The sequence below is a fragment of the Pongo pygmaeus genome, chromosome 5, assembly GCF_028885625.2.
Source record: "Pongo pygmaeus isolate AG05252 chromosome 5, NHGRI_mPonPyg2-v2.0_pri, whole genome shotgun sequence".
Classification (NCBI taxonomy): Eukaryota; Metazoa; Chordata; class Mammalia; order Primates; family Hominidae; genus Pongo; species Pongo pygmaeus.
This window is the reverse complement of record NC_072378.2, coordinates 3569708-3592273: the sequence shown is the minus strand read 5'-3', so window position 1 is coordinate 3592273 and position 22566 is coordinate 3569708. Positions and strand designations below refer to the sequence as shown.

Here is a 22566-nt window from a genome sequence, read left to right as displayed (position 1 = left end):
TCCAATGTTTTATTGATGATTATACAAACAATTCTTCAGCGAATGACCTTTTCACAATACATGTGTGGGTATATTTATAGGGCAATTCTTCCAAAGTGGATTTCTGGGTCCAAGGGTAGATGATAATTTGGTAGATGTTGCAAATTTCCACAGTTTGCATTCCCATCAGCAACATGTGTGAATACAGTTAAGCCTCTATTGATGGAAAGTGAGATTATTTCAAATATTTTGCCATTGCAAAATAAGCAGCAAAGGATACACCTGAATATTCAAAAATTTCTTAGGCAAGAGAATATATTTGCAGAATAGAGATCCTGATTGATTTGTAGGGCTTCTTTCTATTATCATGTGAACGAAATGAGCCCTTGTATCAGTTAGCTTTTACTGTATGAGACAAGCTCCAAAGTGGACAGCTAAATAGCGGTTTATTCAGTTGCCGGTTCTTTGGGCCTGCAATATGGGTTGGGATTAGCTGGGTGGCTCTGCTCTTTGGGGTCAGGGTAGGCTGATCTTGGCTGGGCTTGTTGAGGAACAGCTAGGGTGGGAGTGCTCAGCCGGGCGGTTTTTTTCTTTCTGCTCCATGTGGTCAATCAGCCTCCACCTAGCTGGCCTAGGCTTTTTCACAAGGCAACTCATGGTTCAAGAGCAGTCAGGCCAAATGCCCTTGCACAAGTGCTTTTCAAGCCTCTGCATCACATTTGCACTATCCCATTGGCTGAGGCGAGTCAAGTCCAGTGTCCATGTGGTAAGACACTACCCAAGGGCATGGATACAGGGAGGCAAGAACAAATCGGGGTCATTACTGTGATCCATCCATGGTGGCCCACAAAGGCCTAATCTTAATTCTCTGTCATAAGTATTTTGGGTTATCACTCTAGTCCGTTTATTGATAAAGCAAGGGACTGTGCAATGGTCCTTGAAGCAGCTGATCACAACAGTTTCAGTTCTGGAATATGAGCTTCCTTACAGTGAAGGTCTTGCCTTCTGTAGAGAGACCACTCGTGATGGTGACGGAGCCATGAGGACCGGGTGCAGGACTGTGCAGGATGTGGAATGGCCTCACTTTCGTGATTTTAAAAATAAATTTTTATTTTCCAAAGCAGTCATCTTTCCTTCACTCAAAGGGAGCTTAATGACCAGGTATTCCTCTGGCATTCCACACAACCCAGCAGGACAGGTTTGATCTCTGCTGATTTCAGCTGCTAATGTGTTTCGGTGGAAACAGACCGCATCCAAGCCAGGGCCTTCAGAATCATGCTGGGACAGTCAGGTGACTGAAGCGAAATTTTGACTCATTGAAAATAGTCTTCTTGACCCTTGTCCCCATCCAATTTATATTTTTCATTTCATAAATGGGGTTGACTTGACTGAGTCAGCCCAGGAGCCTGCTATTTTGGGGAGAAAAGTCTATAATAAAATCCATGAAATTAGTCCTCTAAGAGTGCAGGCACAGAGGTGACAGTGACTGTGCAACCCCTGAGGAATGAGTGTTTCTGTGATGTGATGCTGTCACCCACATGCAGGCCTGAGGAACCAAGGAGAGCCCTTGACAGGGGGCAGGAAGAGGAGGAGAAAGAGAAGTGACTTTTATTGAGCACCTACTGCATTCCAAGCACTGCACAAGGCACTGTGTATACAGAGACACATAAGATGCTGTCTCAGTCCTGAATAGACATCAGCTAGCATGAAGAAATCCCACAAAAACACAGTATCAAGAAGGAAGAGGAGAAGGTGGAGCAGATAGAGAAGGAGGAAAAATAAAGAAACAAAAGGAATTACAGCAAAACAAGGGTAGTGAGAAGGTATGTCAAAGACCAACTACCTGGTGGGGCATTGGAAGATTTTCTTAACCACTGTCGAAAGAGACTCTGACTATTTCAGTCTCTGGTTCGCCTGCAGATAGCATCAACTCATGGAGAGTTTGAGCTTCAAATCCACTCCTAGTTGCAAGGGCAGGATCCACAGCCTGTTTATCCCTGAGACTGCTCTGCACTTCCTGCTGAGATTTGAGAGTTAGAGTTATGTGACCCGGAAACTTCTTTCTCTAAGCTAAACTCCTTTGGCATGTGATTGGCATCCAGACAAGAGCTGAGCAGCTTAAAGTCCCAGGAACTCCTTCAGGGGCCCTTGGATCTTATTAAATGAGATCAGAGTCCTGGTGTGTCCTGCTCAGTGCCAGCATTCCCACCCTGAAAAGATGCCTTGCACACAGAAGGCGAGAAACAACCACGCATTGAGAGAGTGTGTCATTGTGTCTGGAACAGGCTGACGCCTTTCCCAAGCACCCAGGGTACCCCAGGAAGTCTGAATTTTCTCTGGAAATGATCCCTTCATTCTTTCCCAGCTTGATCTTCAGTAGTCCCGGGGCGGCTGTGAGAGGGTATTTGCTCCTCTCCTTCACTGGAATTTCTCCTCCCTCTCACCAGAAAGAAAAGAAGAATGAGGAAGTGTACATGACAGATTCTCTGTGTCTGGCTTATTTGTTGAAGGAACACATTTGAGGCCAGCACCCAAGGATAAGGGAGGGCCCTGCCATGCTCCCCTGGGGACCGTGGAGGGCAGGGTGTTTGGTTTCTGGGCTCATCAGAAGCAAGGTGGCAGTTGAGGTTTGGAAGATCCCACCTCAACCAGTGGGCAGCAGCCAGATGGCAGGAGCTCCCCCACTGAGCAGGTCGGCTGTGGTCTGGGTCTCCGGAAGCCACACAGGCCTGGCCTGGGGGGCACTGGCTCTGCTCTGCCCCTGCCCTGTGCTCATGGGGAGGCTGGGCTTCCGACTGGCTTTGCTGGAGCACCCAGGAACCTGATGGGTAGAGCCTGGCCTGGACCAGCCTTGTTCTGTGTGGAGCCCTGATGCCCGGCCTTTCTTCTGCCAGGGATCCCGCTCCCGTATTTCATGCTGGATTGTGTGCCCTCTCCAAGCCCACGGCCCCCAGAACCACTGCCCCGTCATCCATCATGCACAATGTTGCATCACCAGGAGTGGGGCTCCTGATGGATTCATTACTTCATATGTTGGGTTTGCAAACCTGTACCTCCCTACTATCTCTCTCTCTCTCTCTCTCTCTCTCTCGCTCCCACCCCCCTTTCTGTAACACACACACACACACACACACACAGAGAAAGATCTCAGAACCCACACCACCCATTCTGAGTGGCTGGCTCTATCACAGTGAGCTAGAAGCCAGTTTTGGAGATGAATTGACTGGAACATCTCTACAAAGTTATATTTTCACAGATTTTTTTAAGAGACAGTGTCTTTCTGTGGCCCAGGCTGGAGTACAGTGGTGCCATCACAGCTCACTGCAGCCTCAACCTCCTTGGCTCAAGCAATCCTCCCACCTCAGTCTTCTGAGTAGCTGGGACTACAGGTACATGCCACCATGCACATCTAACAGGCTTGATTAGATTTCATCATTGACTTTATTATCTTCTTGATAATCAATTTGAAAAACTGACATTGAACAGGGCCTAGATTATGGTTGCCTTGGTAGGTTGGCGGGAGTACCCCCGATTCTTTAGCAAGCCTGGCTGTTTTCCTTCTCATACACGAAGTGGTCAAGCCACTCTTGGCAACCGTGATTGACTGCATTCACTCCCTTCCCTGATTATCTCATCCAGATAGGTCCAAGTGCCATTCTGTTGTTACTTGCTTGCTATTAGTAATTGTGACTATACTTCAGTAGCGAAGTAATTTTGTTGTAATTCTTCTCTTACAGTTATGTGTTTATTTATTCATTTTTATTTATTATTATTTTTCGAGACAAAGTTTTGCTCTTGCCACCCAGGCTGGAGTGCAATGGCATGATCTTGGCTCACTGAAACTGCTGCATCCTGGGTTCAAGCAATTCTCCTGCCTCAGCCTCCCGAGTAGCTGGGATTACAGGTGCCCGCCACCACGCCCAGCTAATTTTTTGTGTTTTTAGTACAGACGGGGTTTCTCCATGTTGGCCAGGCTGGTATTGAACTCCTAACCTCAGGTGATTTGCCCGCCTCGGCCTCCCAAAGTTCTGGGATTATAGGCGTGAGCCACTGCGCCTGGCTAATTTTTTGTATTTTTAGTAGAGATGGGGTTTCACCATGTTGGCCAGGCTGGTCTCGAACTCCTAACCTCAGGTGATCTACCCACCTCGGCCTCCCAAAGTGCTGGGATTACAGGCGTGAGCCACCGTGCCTGGCTTATAGTTACGCATTCATAAATGTCAGAGCTGCTGTGGTAAGTCACAAAGGCGGCACTAGAGCACAGTCATTGTACAGTCTTTGGAGTCAAACTGACCCAAGTTCAAACTTGGCTACACCACTAAACAGCCATGTAATTCTGAGCCAGTCACATGACCTCTCTGAGCCTCAGTTTACTCAACTGAAGACAGAGATAATAACTACTTGTCTGGGTCAATATGGGAATTAAATGAAATAAAGGATATAAATCTGTTAGCACAGTGTCTAGGATACGTGGCCCACCAAAGATAGAGTCTGTTACTGGAGATCTATTTTTGGAACAATCTATATTAGAGATTGGTCTAGAAAAACTTGTATTTGTTTCCTTACATATGAAGCAAGCTGTTCATTTTAATAAATACAAATTTATATTTCTAAGTGAGTGTAAGAGGGGCTTTCATGATTCACAGCTTGCGTGTCTACGACTGGGTTCAGAGGGAAAGCCAGGGCCTGTTCGTTTCTGAGGTTGGAGCAGACCCTGCCCTCCCGTGGACATCCTGTGCTCTCTGGTGGTGCTGTGAGCTGGACGGGTCATTGCTCGGTAAGACCTTTCTCATCTCTTCGTGGCTAATTAGGATGAGAACACTCAGCACGGATCTGAAGAATGTGCCCTAGGACTGGGACGGAGAAAAACAGGGTGAAGAAAGCAGGTGAAGATCAGAGTTTGTTTTGAATGTAACCAGCTTTTGTGCATCACTGTTCACACTCGTGGAAGAAAGGCCCTGGGGCATGCAGTAGAGTTTCAGCCTCCCTAGTGGATGTTGGCCCTGCTGTCTGTTCTTCTCAGAGGAGCTGAGATGCTGCCTGGCCCCCTCGCCCCCCAGACATAGGCACTCACACACAGAATGACTTCACAGCCCAGCCTCCTTGCTGCCTTTAACTCAGTGAATCTGCTGTTGCACTGTTTGTTGACCTTGAGGTACAAACGCCTGATTATAGTACAAGGAGTCGTCTCTTCCCTGGGTATTAAAAACATTGTTAGGGGTCAAAATCTCAAACCAAGAGAGCAGGCTCTGATGGTTGGATTGCAGCACTCAGCCTGTGGGGCAGAGGAAGGGTCGGAGATTCAGTGTCACAATAAATGCCTGGTCCTACCCAGAAGTTGACCCTGAAAATGTTGAGTATGGACCCTGAATTGTCTTAGCAAAGCTGTGATGAAATGACAAGCTTAGCTTCAGGACTAAGGGGACTTGTTAGAAACCAGTTTCCTCTATGAATGGACTTGATGGAAGGCCAAGCATGTGAGGGAAGCCCCCAGCCTACCACGCCATCTCCTGCCCGAAGCTTTTGGGAGTTTTCAGGGAGATGCAGAGACTTTAGTTTCTGTAAAGCCACTGGATAGCTGTGATCATGACCTCAAAGTCCATCCTCCTTCACTGTCTTCCTTCCGCTGGAATTTGGTGTGATTAAAAGGATTTTGGGCTTTAAGTCTGAGACACATAGGTGTAAATCCTCCTTCCTTCCGGCCTGCATTCAGTCATTGGTCTCACAAATAGGTGTAGGGCAGATACTCTGCATGGGGTCTGGGGTTATAGACAAGGCAGATGAGGGTCCTGACCCTGAGGGGGTTTACATTTTAGCTGGAATGACATGCAATGCAGTGGTTAGTTACAACAGGGATTGTGACCAGGTAAGTGTATGCACCATGGAGAAACACGATGTGGCTGCGGGTCTGCGGGGGCTTTCGTGAGTGAGTGACTTAACTGAGTGCTGAAATGTGGAAAGAGGATAAGTGAGGGGGTGGGACATAGAGAAGAGCAGCCAGAGAGAGAACAGCATGTGCAAAGGCCCTGAGGCAAAAAGGAATCTGGCCCAAGCATGGTGACACTTCACTTTACTACCTGCTTCCCTACATTGCTCAAGAAGAGTGAGTTAGGCTGGGCACAGTGGCTCAGGCCTGCAATCCCAGCATTTTGGGATGCCAGGGCTGGGGGATGGCTTGAGACCAGAGGTTTGAGACCAACCTGGGCAACATAGTTGGACCCCCATGTCTACAAAACATTTTTAAAAAGTATCCAAGGGCAGTGATACACATGTGTAGTCCCAGCTACTCAGGAGGCTGGAGGATTACTTGACCCCAGGAGGTCAAGGATGCAGAGAGCTATGATTGCACCACTGCACACTGCACTTCAACCTGGGTGACAGCGTGAGACCCTGTGAAAGAAAAAAAAAAAAGAGTGCATTGTAAAGAACAAACAATGAGTGTGAAGTGCCACATTGGTTGGCTCATAGTAGGTCTTCTCCTTTGTCCAAGGACTTTGAGCGTCCACCTCCTCCTTATTAAAGCCCTCTCAAACTTTGCTTTTCTTGAAAAGAGTGGAATTTAGATGATTTTGTAGCAATTGGGATCCTCTAGGAAGCCAGAAGCCCCACATAGCCCAGGACTGGCCTGTGAATGATAAAGAGGTGGAATTGTGTTATTGAGCAAACAAGTAGGTGGCAGATGCTGCTGCCTCAACCAGCTCTTGGTGGGATCGTCTACAAGGGTGTGCGTTTTCCACTGTACCTACCTTTGTCAAAAAATTACTGGTTCCTTCCTCACACTGCATGAACAAGCCACATGACTATAGGATTTCTCAGAGACAGGTCTCAACTGAGCCTTAATTATTCATATGGATGGATTAATTATGGTGAATCAAGGGGTGCAGCATGTGGGTTCACCAGTAAAACAAGAGCCTGTGTGGACAGAGTTTGGCAGAGACAGGACCTGCTGCTCTGCCCAATTTAATTTAATGCACTCCTGGGCAGAGGGGTTTCTTCAGTCCTGACTTACCCTTGACTTCCCGGCTATACTCTGTGGGTTTCAGGAGTGACTTCTCTAACACCTTCTGGACCAGGAGGAGAAGCATTGTTAGGGCCTGTCCCCGGGGTCCTGGGCTCCGAGGCGAGACTATGTTGATTTTGAATTGATGATGGCTCTGCCGAGGTTGCTTTTGTGTTTGCTTCTTGATCGCTTGTTGTGAAATGCGTTCGGTAGTAGTCATGAAGCAGATCTTTGGCGTAAATTTTCATCCCAGAAAGGAGTACATGAAATTGAAAATCAGCAGAGCCAAGGAGAGGGAGCCCAGGCTCCCGACAAATGTGGACTCCTTGGAGATGTCCCACCTGGATGGCGGGAGCAGCCTCTCTGGGGCCTCTGAGTGCTCTGCTGCCCCACATCACCTCCTCACCCTGGCAGAGCCCGGCTCTCTCCAGGGACCCCACTTTCCTTTCACTGCTTCCAGGGGAGGCTGCTAATTTTCCATGTCCTCCAAGATTTGCACATTACCACTTGCAGACCAAAAGCTCTCTCCCGCACAAGCACCAGTATCTCTGAGGCTCCAGCTCCTCCAACCTCCATTCCATCATCCAGGGCCTCATAGCTCCTCACAGTGCCCCCTCACTTGCAGGCATGCTGACGGTGCAGCCTTATCACCTCGCGCTCTAGCCCTCCAAACACACTGCCTTCTGCTGGCCTCAGACACGCACTCCCACGGCCACAAGCTGGACTCTAATGATATGAAACTGTGCAACCTATAAAAGAATAAAATCAAACCTGCCACTCTTTGGCTGCAACCTCTTGCTCTTTCTAGCTCAGTGTCTTACTGATTCTAACTGCAATCAAAAGCATATGTGTATGTGTTTGTATGCATGTGTGTGTGTATATATGTGTATATATACTATATATACACATATATACATGTGTATATATGTATATATTGTGTATATATTTGTGTATATATATACACGTGTATATATATACACGTGTATATATATACACTTTTGTATATATATACACGTGTATATATATACACTTTTGTATATATACACGTGTATATATGTCTGTGTATATATATATACTATATGTACACATATATACACTTGTATATATAATTGTGGTAAAATATAGATAAAATTAATCATTTAAACCATTTTTAAGTGTACAGTCCAGTGGCATTTAAGTACACTTATAATGTTGTGCGACAATTGCCACCATCCATCTCTGGAACCTTTCCATCTTCCCAAACTGAAACTGTGCACCCCGTAAATGCTAACTCCCAATTCTCCTCCCCCAGCTCCTGGCAATCCCCCTACTATTTTCTGTCTCTGAGAGTCTGACTCCTCTGGGTACCTCATACGAGTGGAATCACATGGTATTTGTCTCTCCGGGGACTGGCTTGTTTAGCATAACATTCTCAAGTTTCCCTCATGTTGTGGCATGTGACAGGATTTCCTTCCTCTTTAAGGCTGAATCATATTCCATTGTGTGACTATACTACATTTTGTTTAGCTACTCCTCCACTGATGAATACTTGGGTTTCCACTTTTCAGCTGTTGTTAATAATGCTGCTAGGAACAAAGTATCTATTTGAGCCCCTCCTTTCAATTCTTTTGAATGTATACCCAGAAGTGGAATTGCTGGATCACGTGGCAACTCTGTTTAACTTTTGAGGAACTGCCAAACTGTTTTTCCCAGCAACTGCACCATTTTACATCCCCACTAGTAATCCACAAGGGTTCTAATTTCTCCACATCCTTGCCAGCACTTGCTATTTTCCATTTTGTTTGTGTTATATAATAGCCACCCTAATGGGTATAAAGTGATAGCATATTATGAATTTGACTTGCATTTTGATTTGCATTTCGCTAATGATAGTGATGCCGAGCTTCTTTTCATGTGTTTGTTGGCCATTTGTGTGTCTTTGGAGAGATGTCTATGCAAGTCCTTTGCCCATTTTTGAATTGGGTTGCTTGTTTTTTTGTATTGCATTGTGGGAGTGCTCTATATATTTTTGGTTGGCAGTTTTTTCTCCCATTCCATGGGTTGCCCTTTCACCATGTCCTTTGATGCACAACAGTTTTTAATCTTGTTTAAGTCCAAGTGATCTATTTTTCCTTCTGTCACTTGCACTTTTGTCATCATACGCAAGAAATCATTGCCAAAGCCAGTGTTGTGAAGCTTTTCTCTTATGTTTTCCTGCAGATTTTTAATAGTTTTAGCTTTAGTGTTTATGTTTCTAATCCATTGTGAGTTAATTTTTGTATATCATGTAAGGAAAGGGTTCAAATTTATTCTTCGGCATATGAATATCCAGTGTTCTTGGCATTATTTGGTAAAAAGACTGCCCTCTTTCCATTGAATGATTTGGTACCCTTGTTGCAAATCATTTTGCTGTGTGTGTGAGGGTTTATTTTGGGGCACTCTATTCTAATCCATTGGTTTGTATGTCTGTCTTTATGCCAGTACCTCATTGTTTTGCCTACTGTAGATTCGTAGTAGGCAATCAGGAAGTCCAAGACATCCCCCTTGACTGTTTTTATCCCCTAAGGTTGCTTTGGTTATTTAGGGTCTCTTGAAATTCCTTACGAATTTTAAGATCAGATTTTCCTTGTGCAAAATGTTTTGACTTATTGGGTTCTTTCAATTCATTGATCTCACTCATTTCTTTCTACCATTAATCCTCTTACATTTTCTTCCATGGTCCATCATTATCACTGCTTTCTTGCAAACATTTGCAACTTTCTTGCCCCTCTCTTCATCACACAAACTTGGGTTCCAACCATCTGCTTTCTGCTGCCTGAACTAATGTGTAACTACTACTATTATTGCTGATGCTGCTGTTAGGATAATAAGAACAGCTAATACAGGTTAAGTGATCGCTAGGAGCCAGACACGGTTCTAAGCACTCCCTGTGAATTAACTCACCCAGTTCTCTTAATTCAGTGGAATATTGCTGGAGAATACAAGAAAGACTGGAGTCATTATAAATTCATAATTATTAACACAAATGAATACTCAGTACTGGCCTACAATCTTACTTTTTTTCTAGTAGATTGACTTTTCCACTCTCCAAAAAGGATTCTTACTTTCTTCATGTTTTCCAAACCTCCACCTTTCCACATGTATTCTCAGTGGATGACCTTGCTTCATACTCCACTGGAAAAATAGAGGCCCTCAGGTGGGAGCTCCTGCTGCCAAACCCACGGACCTACATTCACCTATTCTCATCTGCTCCCTCATTCTTCCTGGGCTAGGATTTCTCTGCCACAATCCCTCTACAGAGAGCTCCTGATCCATCCCTCCTCAGTCTCGAAAGAATTTCACTCCCTTTGCTGTTTCCTCTCTCATTCTCATCAACCTCTTCATCTATCGGATGCCATGTTTACTACCACCACCACCCTTGATTCCACGCCATCTGGCTTAACACATCCTTCCCTTGATTCCATGTCATCTGGCTTAACACATCTTTCCCTTGATTCCATTTCATCTGGCTTAGCATGTCCAAAATAGCTTATCTCTTCTTTTCTTTCCTTCTTTAGACCCACTCCTCTCTAGTGATCCATCTTGGCAAACAGCACCTTTATCTACCAATTTTCTCCATCCAGAACCTTGGGAGCCCTTCTTCACACTCTCTTCTCTTTCTCCCTTCCATCCATGCCATCAGGATATCCTGTGGATTCTACCTCCAAATCAAATCTCACGTCCATGCACTTCTCCATCCCCACTGCCACCTGCCACCTCCTCGTCCGGTCACTGCCATCTCTTTTCTGGACAATTAGTGACTGCCTCACCAAGCTTTCCTCTCTTGCTCCTCTTCAAGCCATTCTCCAAGCAGTACCTACAGTTATCTTCTAAACCCAAAACTGAATCAGGTCATTCTCCTGCTGAAAATCCTGTCATCACTTCCCACTGTATTTGCAGTGAAATCCAAAGTCCTCTACCTGGCCAGCCTTGCCCAGCCTCACTGGGCCACTGCTGGCTTCTCCAACATCACTTCCTTCCTTCTTTCTCCAGCTCCTCTGACCTCTTAGTTCTTCAGAGACGCCAAGCTCTGTTCTACGTCAGGGACTTGGCACAAAACATTTCCTCTACCTAAACTGTCCGTTCCCCTTGCCACATCCTGGGGTCTCCCTGACTCCTCATCCTTCACATCTTCAGAGAAGTCTTCTGTATTAGTTAGTTCTTTCATCACTATAAAGAAGTATTTTATACTTGGTAATAAGGAAGAGAGGTTTAACTGGCCTACAGTTCTGCAGGCTGTACAGGAAGCGTGGCAGCATCTGCTTCTGGGGAGGCCTCCGGGAGCTTTTACTTCTGGTGGAAGGCAAAGGGGGAGCAGGCATGTCACATGATGAAAGCAGGAGCAAGAGAGTGAGGGGGCAGTGCCACACACTTTCAAATGACCAGATCTCAGGAGAACTCACCCTCTGCTGCAGGGACAGCACCAAGAGGATGGTGCTAAACCATTCGTGAGAAACCGCCCCCATGATCCAGTCACCTCCTACCAGGCCCCACCTCCAACACTGGAGATTACATTTCAACATGATGAGACATGAAGCCAGCTGGACTTCTGGGTCCGGTGGGGACTTGGAGAACTTTTCTGTCTTACAAGACGATTGTAAAATGCACCAGTCAGCACTCTGTAGCTAGACACACCAATCAGCGCTCTGTGGCTAGCTAGAGGTTTGTAAAATGGACCAATTAGCACTCTGTAAAATGGACCAGTCAGCACTTTGTAAAATGGACCAATCAGCAGGACATGGGCGGGGACAAATAAGGGAATAAAAGCTAGCCACCCCCCAGCCAGCAGGGACAATCTGCTCAGGTACCTTTCCACACTGTGGAAACTTTGCTGCTGCTTACTGTTTGGGTCTGCGCCAACTTAAGAGCTGTAACACTCACCATGAAGGTGCGGAGCTTCATTCTTGAAGTCAGCGAGACCACGAACCCACCAGAAGGAACCAACTCCGGACACATCTCCAGACACAATGAGATTTGGATGGGGTTACACATCCAGACGATATCATCTTCCCTGTCAACACAGGTTCAGGCAGGTCCTCATTCCTCTTTCTCAGAGTACATACACTATTTTCCCTCATGGTGTTTACCACATGTGAAATTGTATCTCTATTGTTTTGTCCCTTGTCAGCTTACCTGTTGGACCTAAATGTGATTATATCAGTTCTGTATCTGTTTGGGCTCATGGCTGTTCTCCTGAATCTAGCACGGGGCCTGATCGTGTAATATGTACTCAAGGAATCTCCAAGTCTGCAGAAAGGTGAATTGGCTCTCAGGTGTTTTAAGTGAACTGTGTAGGGTTGATACATGGCCTATATATTTACTCCCAGAAAACTAGTCAGCCCACTGTGTTTCATAAAGGGAAAAGACAGTCACAGCAGAATCCCAGCAGAAGCCTGCCACAGGGCTGGTTGTGGATGTGGGGGCCAGGTGGCCTCATAAATCATAATAGAGCAGATTTTTCTTCACTGGGAATTTATGCATTGTTGTATCAGAATGAAACTGAGTTTTTAACCAACAGTTCCATAAGTATTTCCAAACCCACATTCCCTTGATCTGAAAGGCGTACACTCCTTGGGTTTCTGTTTCCGTGACAATGTAGGTGGAAGGAGAAACAAGGAACAGGAAGACCCTGATCTGAAGGGCCAATGAGCCCCTGGGCTGCAGGTCCACTCAGTCACCTGCTTCCTCCCTGCAAACCCTGTGCCGTCTGTGCTGTCTCTCCAGGGACTAACCCTGGGATCAATGGGGAGAAATGTGTGTTTAAATAAATGACTCCCGCCTCATTTCTGACCCTATGCTTTCTGTGTACACACACAGAGACACACTCAGACACACAGAGACACAGAGACACATTCAGACACACAGAGACACACATACTAAGACACACAGATGCACAAACACTGACACAGATGTACACACACACACACACACAGATACATACACAAGATAGGCACATGCAAGTACACTCCTAGAAACACGTAGTCACAGATGCGCACAGAGACACACACACACACAAGCACACACACTCAGCAGATGTATCAGAGTGTTTTTCTGAATTTTAATTCAGAAAAATGCAGTGGAAGGAGCCTGGAAGGAGTTCTTACTGCACTAAAGTAGGAGGAGACTGGTGGCCAAGAGGAAGAAGTAGAAGTCAGCTATCTCTGCCCAGCTGCTCCCGGGCTCTGCTCCTCTGGCCTCTCACGATGGAGCTGGCTGAGTTCAATCCTCAGGTATTGCAGAGCTTAAGAATGCATGGAACATCTTTATGCTGGGAATTGGGAGGAAGATGGATCAGCCTTGCAGAAATCCTTGGAAGACAAGACAGCAAGTCCCTTCCTGGTGTTGGGGTGGCGAATATCCAAGTTACTGGTGGAGAATCCATATGGGTCTGCAGCAGCCTCAACTCTCGCCTCCTCAGAAAAAAGAATTTGACTGAGGGGCATAAGGCAGAAAAAAGAGACCAAAGCAAGTTTCAGAGCAGAGTGGAAGTTTATTTAAAAGCTTTAGAGCAGGAAAGAAAGAAAAGTACACTTGGAAGAGACCCAAGCGGGCGACTTGGAAGTCAAGTGCCCCTTTTAACCTTGATCCTGGGACTATATATGATAGCCCCTTTCCAGCATCTTGTGACCTTTTCCCTTCATTTTTCTTTTGGCGTGGGCTGCCTGCACGCGGTGCCCTCTTTATGCTTGGGAGGTGAGCCTGTGCAGTGTGTTGACTAGAGTTGTACACACGCTCATCTGAGACTTTCTTACCTATCCGATGGAATGCCCCTGAAGATCATGTCTCTTAATGCACATGTCCAAGCTCACTCGCCGGATTCGTGAGATTTTATTGGAAGCTTCTGATTCCCAATTTCAAGTGTTTTTATATACTGGGAAATTGCCTTTCCCTGTTGCCTGCAACCAATTATCACCTTAGTGTGACAGCTGTGGGCCATCAGGAAATTGCCTTTCCCTGGTGCTGTCTGCCAGTTCTCATTTTTAGAGAGGCAGTGTGGCAACTGCCAAACCATCACCTGATGGTCCCCTGACATTTCTGGTGGGCGGGTGTTGGGGAGCCCTCTCCTGCCTTGCTCATGCCTGGCTAGCTACCTATTGTCACACTGGAAGGGCCTGGGGTGCACTGGAGGAACTTGCAGAAGTTGGTCAGGGAAAGCTGTGGCTGATGGCAGGGCCAGGAAGGGGGCCCACATTAGCAGCTCAGATTCACTTTACACTCGAGCCCCATTCTCTCCCCATGCATGCTTCCTGTGTTATTGATCATTCAGGTCTCAGCTCTTTAAAAACAACAAGAACTAACGTTTATTAAGAGCATACTCTGTGCTGAGAACTATACACACATTTTCTCATTTAATCTTGAGAATAACCCATGAGTTGGGTAACATCAACATCATCATCACCTTCTTCAACTCTTTCATTTTTAAATGAAGAAATTGAGCTCAGTGGTAAATTTGCTTGCTTGAGATCATGCAGGTGGAAGGATTTGAGCCTGAGTCTGACTCCGATTCCAGGGCTCCATTCTTAACTTCCTCACTCTCTCATCCCTCCCAGACCATCTTGGCCAACCTAGGTTAGGAGTGCGGGTACCTCCCTCACTTTTGCCAAACCAGTGCTCTGCAGGTGGGGACCAAGGGTGCTGAGGAGGCTGACAGTCAGCCCTGTGCTCCCCTGGGAGCAGGGGTTGGGAGACACCTCTTCATTCTGAGAGTCCTGCTTGTCAAGCTCTGGGTTCACTCAGAGGGGGTGCCTTTTCCTGATTTGCACAAAGGCACTGCATGGGCATCATGCTGTCCTGAAGGGATTGTCACTGGATTTGTAATCTGTCATTACTCATCATTCTCTCTAAGGACTGCTAGCTCCTTAACAGCAGGGGCTGTGTTTTATTCAGCTCGGGCCTCCTGTCCCTAGCATCCAGAAGGCACTTCATGCACAGTTGTTGAATGAGGAGTGGCCAATGAAGAAAGGCATTAGCACCTGGGTGTAGGTGCCTCACCCCTGCCCCTGGGTGCAGTGCATGCTGACTTGCACCTGCGCAAAGGCCCAGAGGGTTTCTGGTGTGGGGCCAGGGAGTTCACCACTTAGAAGAAGGGCTGACATTTCACAGCTCCTTTTCTTGTTACCTGTTACCTGGAAAGAAAAGTTTTAGATTTTCATGGACTGCCTTCATGCAACTTTGATCATCCAGAAAAGTGCTGCAAAAATGATTAAGAAAAAGGTTATAGCTCTGCTTACAACTGCAGAGCTCCTCATCTCATAAACAATATGAATATACCCCTAGTATTGAAACTTTTCTCTCCCCTAGCTATGGAAATGTGTTATTTAGCCTCTCCTGGCCTCAGTTTCCTTACCTCTGAAATTGGGATAATAATGTCCACCTCCTAAATCTATCGCAGGGGTTAGAGGAGGCAACCCATGGGAAGGGTGTAGGATAGGACCTGCTGCAAGTTAAGCCACACGGTAGCTGCTAGCTCTGTGTGTGACTGTAACTTCATTATTATTACTGTGTGGAAGTCATGGACTTTGAATCCAAGTTGCATACTTTTTGGATGAAACGGATACAGCAAAATAACAATCCATGGGTTACAAAGTGGGTGAAGCAGACAAAAAAGGCGTGGTAGCGGAAGTGAGGATGGGAACCCTGGGGCTCAACGTCAGCTGGGAAGGCATAGGGATGTGGGTTTAAGCTGGATCTGGAGGGATGGGTAGAAGTTAGGTAGACTGAGGCAAGAGGAATTCCAAGTGCAAGACCAGGAATGAAGAGGTGTGAAGGGGATGGAATAGAGATGTATTCCCCAGCCTCTCAAGCTCATCAGTGGGTCTCAGCCTAAATGCCACTCCTCAAGCCTTCCCTGATCCCTCCATCTGGACAGCCCCCTTGTTATATGCGCTTACATTCTGGCACCAATGCTGTGACACCAGCTGGGTGTTCCACAATTCAGTTCAATTCTGATACTATCCAAAGTTAGTGCAGAGCCCCCAAATTAAAGGGCACAGCCCTAATAAGACTGTACCCATTTCAGATGACAGGTACACTTTGGGGGTCCCAGGCCACTTGTACTTCTACCTGACTTGGCTACAAATTCAGGGGTTCCCATAATCCCCAACTCAGTCTCAACAATTCACTAGAGTGACTCACAGAAATCAGGAAAGCACTGTGCTTATAATTATAGTTTTATTACAAAGGATACTGACAAGGAACAGCCAAGTAAAGATGCATAGGATGGGGTGGGGAGGACACAGAGCACCCAAGCCCTCTCCTCATGAAATCCAGGTGCTTCTTCCTCTCAGCACATTACTGTGTTTGTGACCACAGGACCAGCCCAAAGTAGGCCTATTCTGTTGATAACAGGACGCCAAGTCACCTTGTAGGCATAACAGAGTGAAAACTTCAAGTCACGTAGGCCAGGCATGTGCAATAGAAAAAGGTTTGACCTTTAACAATACCTGGTACAAGGATTCCTCTCTGGGGAACCAAAAGACTGAGAAATGACTGGAACCTGAATGCTGGAACTCTTTCAAAAGGGATCTGTTGGCCCAGAAGATCTGGGGCTAAAATCCTTACTGTAAATGGTTTGTTTGAAGTTCTCCCATCAGACTCTGCCAAGTCAACATTCCTAAATCCTTTCTCTTGCCCTCCCAACCCTTAAAACTTGCCCCAGATCCCAAATCAGTCAGATAGATATGAACTGCATCTCCTGTCTCCTTGCTGGCTGGTCTTGCAATAAAGCCTTTCTTTTCTTAAAAGCTAGTGTCGTAGTATTGGCTTCCATGTGTGTCAGGCACCAAGTCCATTTATTCAATACCATCTTCACCAACCAGAAAGTTCCAATGAGCTTTGGTGTCTAGAGTTTTTATTGGTGTTTCGTTATGTAAGCATGATAGATTGAATAATTGGCCACATAGTTGAACTCAATCTTGAGGCCTCCATTCCCTGGAGGTTGGGCAGCTGAAAGTGCAACCCTATAATCACATGGTTAGTCTTTCTGGTGGCCAGCCCCCATACTGAGGCTATGTAGGGACCCACTGGGCATCACCTTGTTAGCATCACAAAGACATTCCTATCATTTGCAAAACTCCAAGGGTTTTTGAAGCTCTGTACTAACTGAGGACAAAGGCTATATATATTTTTAAATTATATTACAGTTCTTACAGCACTTTTCATGGCTGAAATATATTGCTTTTGCAGTTAAATATTTAATATGTATTTATCCAATAGACTATAAGCTTCAAGAAGAAAGGGACTTTGTTGTTTTTGCTCCACTGTAACCTTAGCATGTAGCTCAATTCTTGGCAAGTAGTATTTGCTTTGATTGATAGATCTGATTAGAATACTTGAATAATGGGTCTAAGAGTTAAAGAAAGAGGGAAGAAACATGAAAAGTGGCTCAACAGTCAAAGACAGGTTTATTGTGGAGAATAAACCTGAGAGGGGCATCTGGCTGATTTTGGTCAGGAGCACTCTCTCTTACAGAGTAGGAGTATTTATTGGTTTTAGGGTGAAAGAGCTTATTACAGGCTTGGAATATTTCTGTGTGGAGAAGTTTATTGTGGGGTTGGAATGTCTCTGGTTGGAGGAGAGGTTATCTTGGGGCTGATGTCTCTCCGGCAGCGGGGGAGATTATCTCAGGGCTGGCATGTCTCTGGTCAGGGAGGGGTTTAATCTTAGGGTTGGAATGTTTCTGGTCAGAGATGTCATTTGTGGTTTACGATCATGCTGACCTTAGCCAGTAGGCTGATGCCTTTTGGATTTAGGTGGTTTTTGATCAAGGGTAACTGTAAAATGGTGGTGCTTGTCCAAGATGGCGATGCTCCTGCTCTGTCAGTGGGGAAAATTAAAGACTAGAAAGGTATATTGGGACAGTGTAGAAGGCCTTACATGCTCTATGGCCTTAAATGTTTCCAGCAGTCTCTCACATCATCTCAGTAACTGCTGGGAAGGCACCGCTGGGAAGGTTTGTAGAATCACCTAGGCCTGCTCTGGCTCCATGGAAGCCTCTCTGCAACATGAGTCTTATGAAGTCTGGGAAAAGGGCATGAGTGGAATGGATGACTCAACATTCAACTGCAGTAGGGGGGGTGTGAACTCATTGCTAAGTTGGGGGAAAAGGGCCAAAAATACAAAATGTGGTAAGATTTGTCTCTCTCATGTTTAGCAGTCTGAGAAGTGCTTAAAATTTTTTTTTGTTAGAGTGCTGGTGCCTAGTAGATAGGGGCGTAGGAAGACAAGCCCTAGTCCCTACTGAGCATCACTAGACCAGAGAAGGGAAAGAGGAGGGGCTCTGAGGGGAGGAATCCAGGCTCTTTAAAAGAAATTGATTGACACCTGAAAGACTCAGTTCATATTTCCATCATCCCCTGCTCACGGCCAAGTCAAAGAAAAAACTGATGTCTAGTCATGAAAACAGCAAAGCGTGAAGTGGGAGGATGATGGTGTCCTGTGTGGCAATGGGAGACGGGACAAATTCAGAGCACTCAGTACTGCCCCTCTCTTTCTAGAGCAGAATGTGGGCGTTCTAAGTGTTCAGATACAGGTCTTGATTCTTTATTTTATCTGCTTCTGTGGCCCTGGCTTTGTTGTCTAGAAATAATCAAAGATCATAGAATATTCCATTTGGAAGAAACTTCAAGGCTGTTATTTGTAACTTCACTGAATTGCAAGTTCCCCTCAGGTCCAATCTCTGCATGAAGTGGAATTCAAAGGAACATAAGCCCAGAGGAATAGTGAAGAATTGTGCTGTAGGCTTTTTAAAAAGTGAGGTCCTCACCCAAGGGGTTTGCATAGTGTGCCACCAAATAAGCATCTCAGAACCTTCTCTGGATGTTACTCTCCTCCGAAGTTCCACACCGGGGCTGGGACAGCCCCTGCATTCTCCCTCTTCCCCTTCCCATGATTTCCCACTGCCTCCCTGTTCTTCTCATTCCCTTCCTGCTTCCCTTCCATCTCACCGTCTATCTCTCCCCTACTGGAGGGGACCTTCAGGGCTCTGCTGCTGGCTCTGTGGTGGAAGCTCCCTGGGGTGTGCAGGCCTTCAATAGCACTGAAAGCTTTTCTCCAAGAAATTCTTATTCATTATTTCTGGTGAGCAAAACTCACCATCTGCGTACTCTCCAGGGCAGCTGTCCCAGTGCTGGGTGTGTGGCAGGTGCTGCCTAAACACTGGCTGGCTGCAAGGAAACGCTTTTTTTTTTTTTTTTTTTTTTTTTTGCATAAGATTCCATTTCACAATCATCAGAAGCCTGCCTGCATTTCATGGGCCCATGAAATTACTTATTTTATTCCAGAGAAAAAAGACATGCCATTTCTGTGAATCGAGGCTCTCCTTTTGAGTTCTTTGATTGTTTTCTTTTTGGTCCCTCTGTCCATCATGTGGGGAGGGTCCCTATTTTGCTGAGGTTAGAAGGAGCACCAGCTATCTATAGACATTTTAAAAATGTCTATAAATAAACAAAATTTAAAAATTTTTTAAATGTAATATTCGATTTAGAGCAAGATTTAAAATATTTGAACACTAAAATAGAAACAGTTACCTTACAATCTCTACCTGATCATCTATAATTTAGTAATGGCTGATGAGCTGAATCATATTTTCTCAAAGTATCCTTTGGCCCCTTTTGCTTTCCCCAGGCTTGAAGAGCTCTTTCTAATTACTTAGCCTTCAATGTTCCTAAATGTGCTCCTCCCCTTTTGTTTCTCCCCTGGTTCTCTGCTCTCCCACTCCCCAGCTGGCCTTTTGGAGACTGTGGGATTTGCAGAAGCTTCATCATGCATCACATTTTCATTTTCAGTTTTAATGCCTCAAATGAGTCTTTTCAATCCCACAGCTCTTTCACTCATCCTGTATTAATGAGTGCTCTTCTCTTTATAACTCCTCACCATTGTTCCCCAGCTGGAGGAAGGAGCCATCCCTCTGCCTGGGCAGCTAGCTGCAGGAGGAGAAGCTGACAGCCACAGTGCATCCTCCTGCCAGCAGCCTAAACCCCCATGGTTAGCTTTTGCACTACCAGAAGTTTCCTCACAACCACAAACTCTGCCTGCCTTAAAAAAATGTTTTTGAAATTGATGCATAATAGTAGTATGTATTCATGGGGTAGATGAGGTTTTTTTTGATACATACATACAATGTGTAATGGGTAATTGGAATATTCATCACCTCAAACATTTATCATGTTTGTGTTGGGAACATTGGGTACAAAATACAGTTAGACAGAAGGAATAGGTTCTAGGGTTTGAGAGCACAGTAGGGTGCTATAGGTAACGAGAATTTATAGCACAGTTGACCTTTGGACAACATGGGAGGAGGGGGAGGGCCAACCCCCTTGTGCAGTTGAAAATCTGTATATAACTTTTGACTTCTCTGAAACTTACCTACTAATAGCCTACTGTTCACCAGAAGTTCTATTGATAATGTAAATAATCAATTAACACATATTTCTTCTATGTATTATATACTGTATTCTTACAATAAAGTGAGCTAGAAAAAAGAAAATGTTATTAAGAAAATGATAAGGGTGGGGCACAGTGACTCATGCCTTTAATCCCAATACCTTAGGAAGCTGAGATGGGAGGATCACTTGAGCCTAAGAGTTTGAGGCCAGCCTGGGCAACACAGCAAGACCCCAGTTCTACAAAAAATGGAATAAATTAGCTGGGTGTGGGGCATGCACCTGTAGTTCTAGCTACTTGAGAGGCTGAGATGAGAGGATCACTTGAGGCCAGAAGTTTGAGTCTGCAGTGAGCTATGATCACACCACTGCCCTCAAGTCTGGGCAACAGAGTAAGACCCTGCCTCTAAAACAAAGAAAATCATATGGAAGAAAAAAATATATTGACTATTTATTAAGAGGAAATGGATTATCAGAAAGGTCTTGACCTTGTCATCTTCACATTGAGTACAATAAGGAGGAGGAAGACAAGGAGGGGTTGGTCTTGCTGTCTCAGGGGTGGCTGAGGTGGAATAACATCTACTTACAAGTGGACCTTCACAGTTCAACACTTGTTCAAGGGCCAACTGTATATTTCAAAATAGCTAGAAGTCAAGATTTAGAATGTTCCCAACATAAAGCAATCTTTTTAGTTTGAAATAATTTTAGACTTACAGAAAAGCTTTAAAAATATTTCTTAGAATTCCTGTACACCATTCACCCAGACTCCGCTAACATTAATGTCTCTGTACCCAGAGTTCAGGGACCAAAACTATGAAATTAGCATTGATACAACACAATACTAAACTATAGTCATTATTCATATTCTCCCAGTTTTCCAGCTAATGCCTTTTTTTTCTGGTCCAGGATCCAATCCAAGATTTCACCTTGCACTTGGTCTTGCCTCCTTGGTCTCCTCCAGCCTCAGATGGCTCTTCAGTCTTTCCTTGTCTCTTATAACCTTGGCGATTTTGAAGAATTGTAGGTTTTTCCCCTCAATTTGAGTTCATGGCTTCTCCTCATTAGATTGAGGTTATGCATTTCTGAAAAGAACATCACAGAAGCAATGCACTCTCCTCAGTCCATCATATCCAAGGGTACGTGACATCAATATGTCTCATTACTGGTATTAACTTTGCCAATGTGGCTAAGGTCAGGTCTTCTCCATTCTAAGAATTCTAATGGAAGGCTGGACTTCTCCATTCTAAAGCTTCTATCTTTCCCTTTGTAATTAATAATAATCGGGGGTGGGGGGAGATACTTTGAGACTACGCAAATATCCAATTTATCCTGAAACTTTGGCTCAATTTTGTTGACATCCATCAGCAGATCATGTCTGCCACAATTACTGTGGTGTTCTAAGAGTGATTTTCAGCGGCAGCTGAAGGCTGGTGAGTCAGAGCCACAATGTTCCAGATCCAGGGCCTTGCACAGAAGCTGGATATGGAGGAGATGAAATGGAAGGTGTGTGAGGATGTGATCTCCTCCATATGGAACTTCCTCATCTACGTGGCCCTGCTGCAAATCATTCCTTTTATCTTAAAGAAATTGCACAGCATATGAAGATTGAGTATTGCATGTGAATATATAATATGCAGAACCTGGTTACAGTTTCTACAACTCTCTGCAAGCAAATAGGCCCAGAAAACTGTAAGAGACTCTGTAATGGTTGGGTATAAAAATTCTGCTTGTTAAGAACAAGTTTGGCTCAGCTAAACTTGTTCTCAGCCAAAATATAAAACTATTTATGGCTAAAATATAAAACTATTGAGAAGTATGAAAAGACATCTTGTGGTCAGAGTGTGCTGCTGTGCTTGTGACATTTGGCCTTTGTCAATGTTGGTATAATTGTGAATAATGTCAAACTCCATTTTCTAGCATGTATTAATAATTAAGGGAACTATGTCTGAAATGGCACTTTTTTTTAAAGAAAACAAGTTTTATTTTTATCATCAGAACATTCTAATAAAAATATTATTATGAGATTAGCTACCTTTATTCTCTGGGCCTTGACTCTGTCCCAGGCCTGTCCTGGAGCACCTGCACACTCAGCTCCCTGAGGTAGGTCTGGAGGGAGACCCCCTGCTGCCCCCCACCCTCAGCCAGGATACCCCTTACCTCATGTCCCCTCCTCCAGACCCCCACAGC

The 22566-nt window shown here is 45.2% G+C and overlaps 1 protein-coding gene across 1 annotated transcript; it reads left to right on the top strand.

The window, feature by feature from the left end:
• Positions 1 to 21825: 21825 nt before the first annotated feature.
• LOC129037852 (mitochondrial import receptor subunit TOM5 homolog) lies at positions 21826 to 21981 on the top strand. The gene has a single exon (XM_054490056.1). It carries the CDS (start codon positions 21826 to 21828, stop codon positions 21979 to 21981), a length of 156 nt encoding a protein of 51 aa, XP_054346031.1.
• Positions 21982 to 22566: the final 585 nt, after the last annotated feature.

Excerpts from the sequence above, each read along its gene's own strand:
- LOC129037852 (XM_054490056.1), top strand. The coding sequence starts at position 21,826 with ATGTTCCAGATCCAGGGCCTTGCACAGAAGCTGGATATGGAGGAGATG.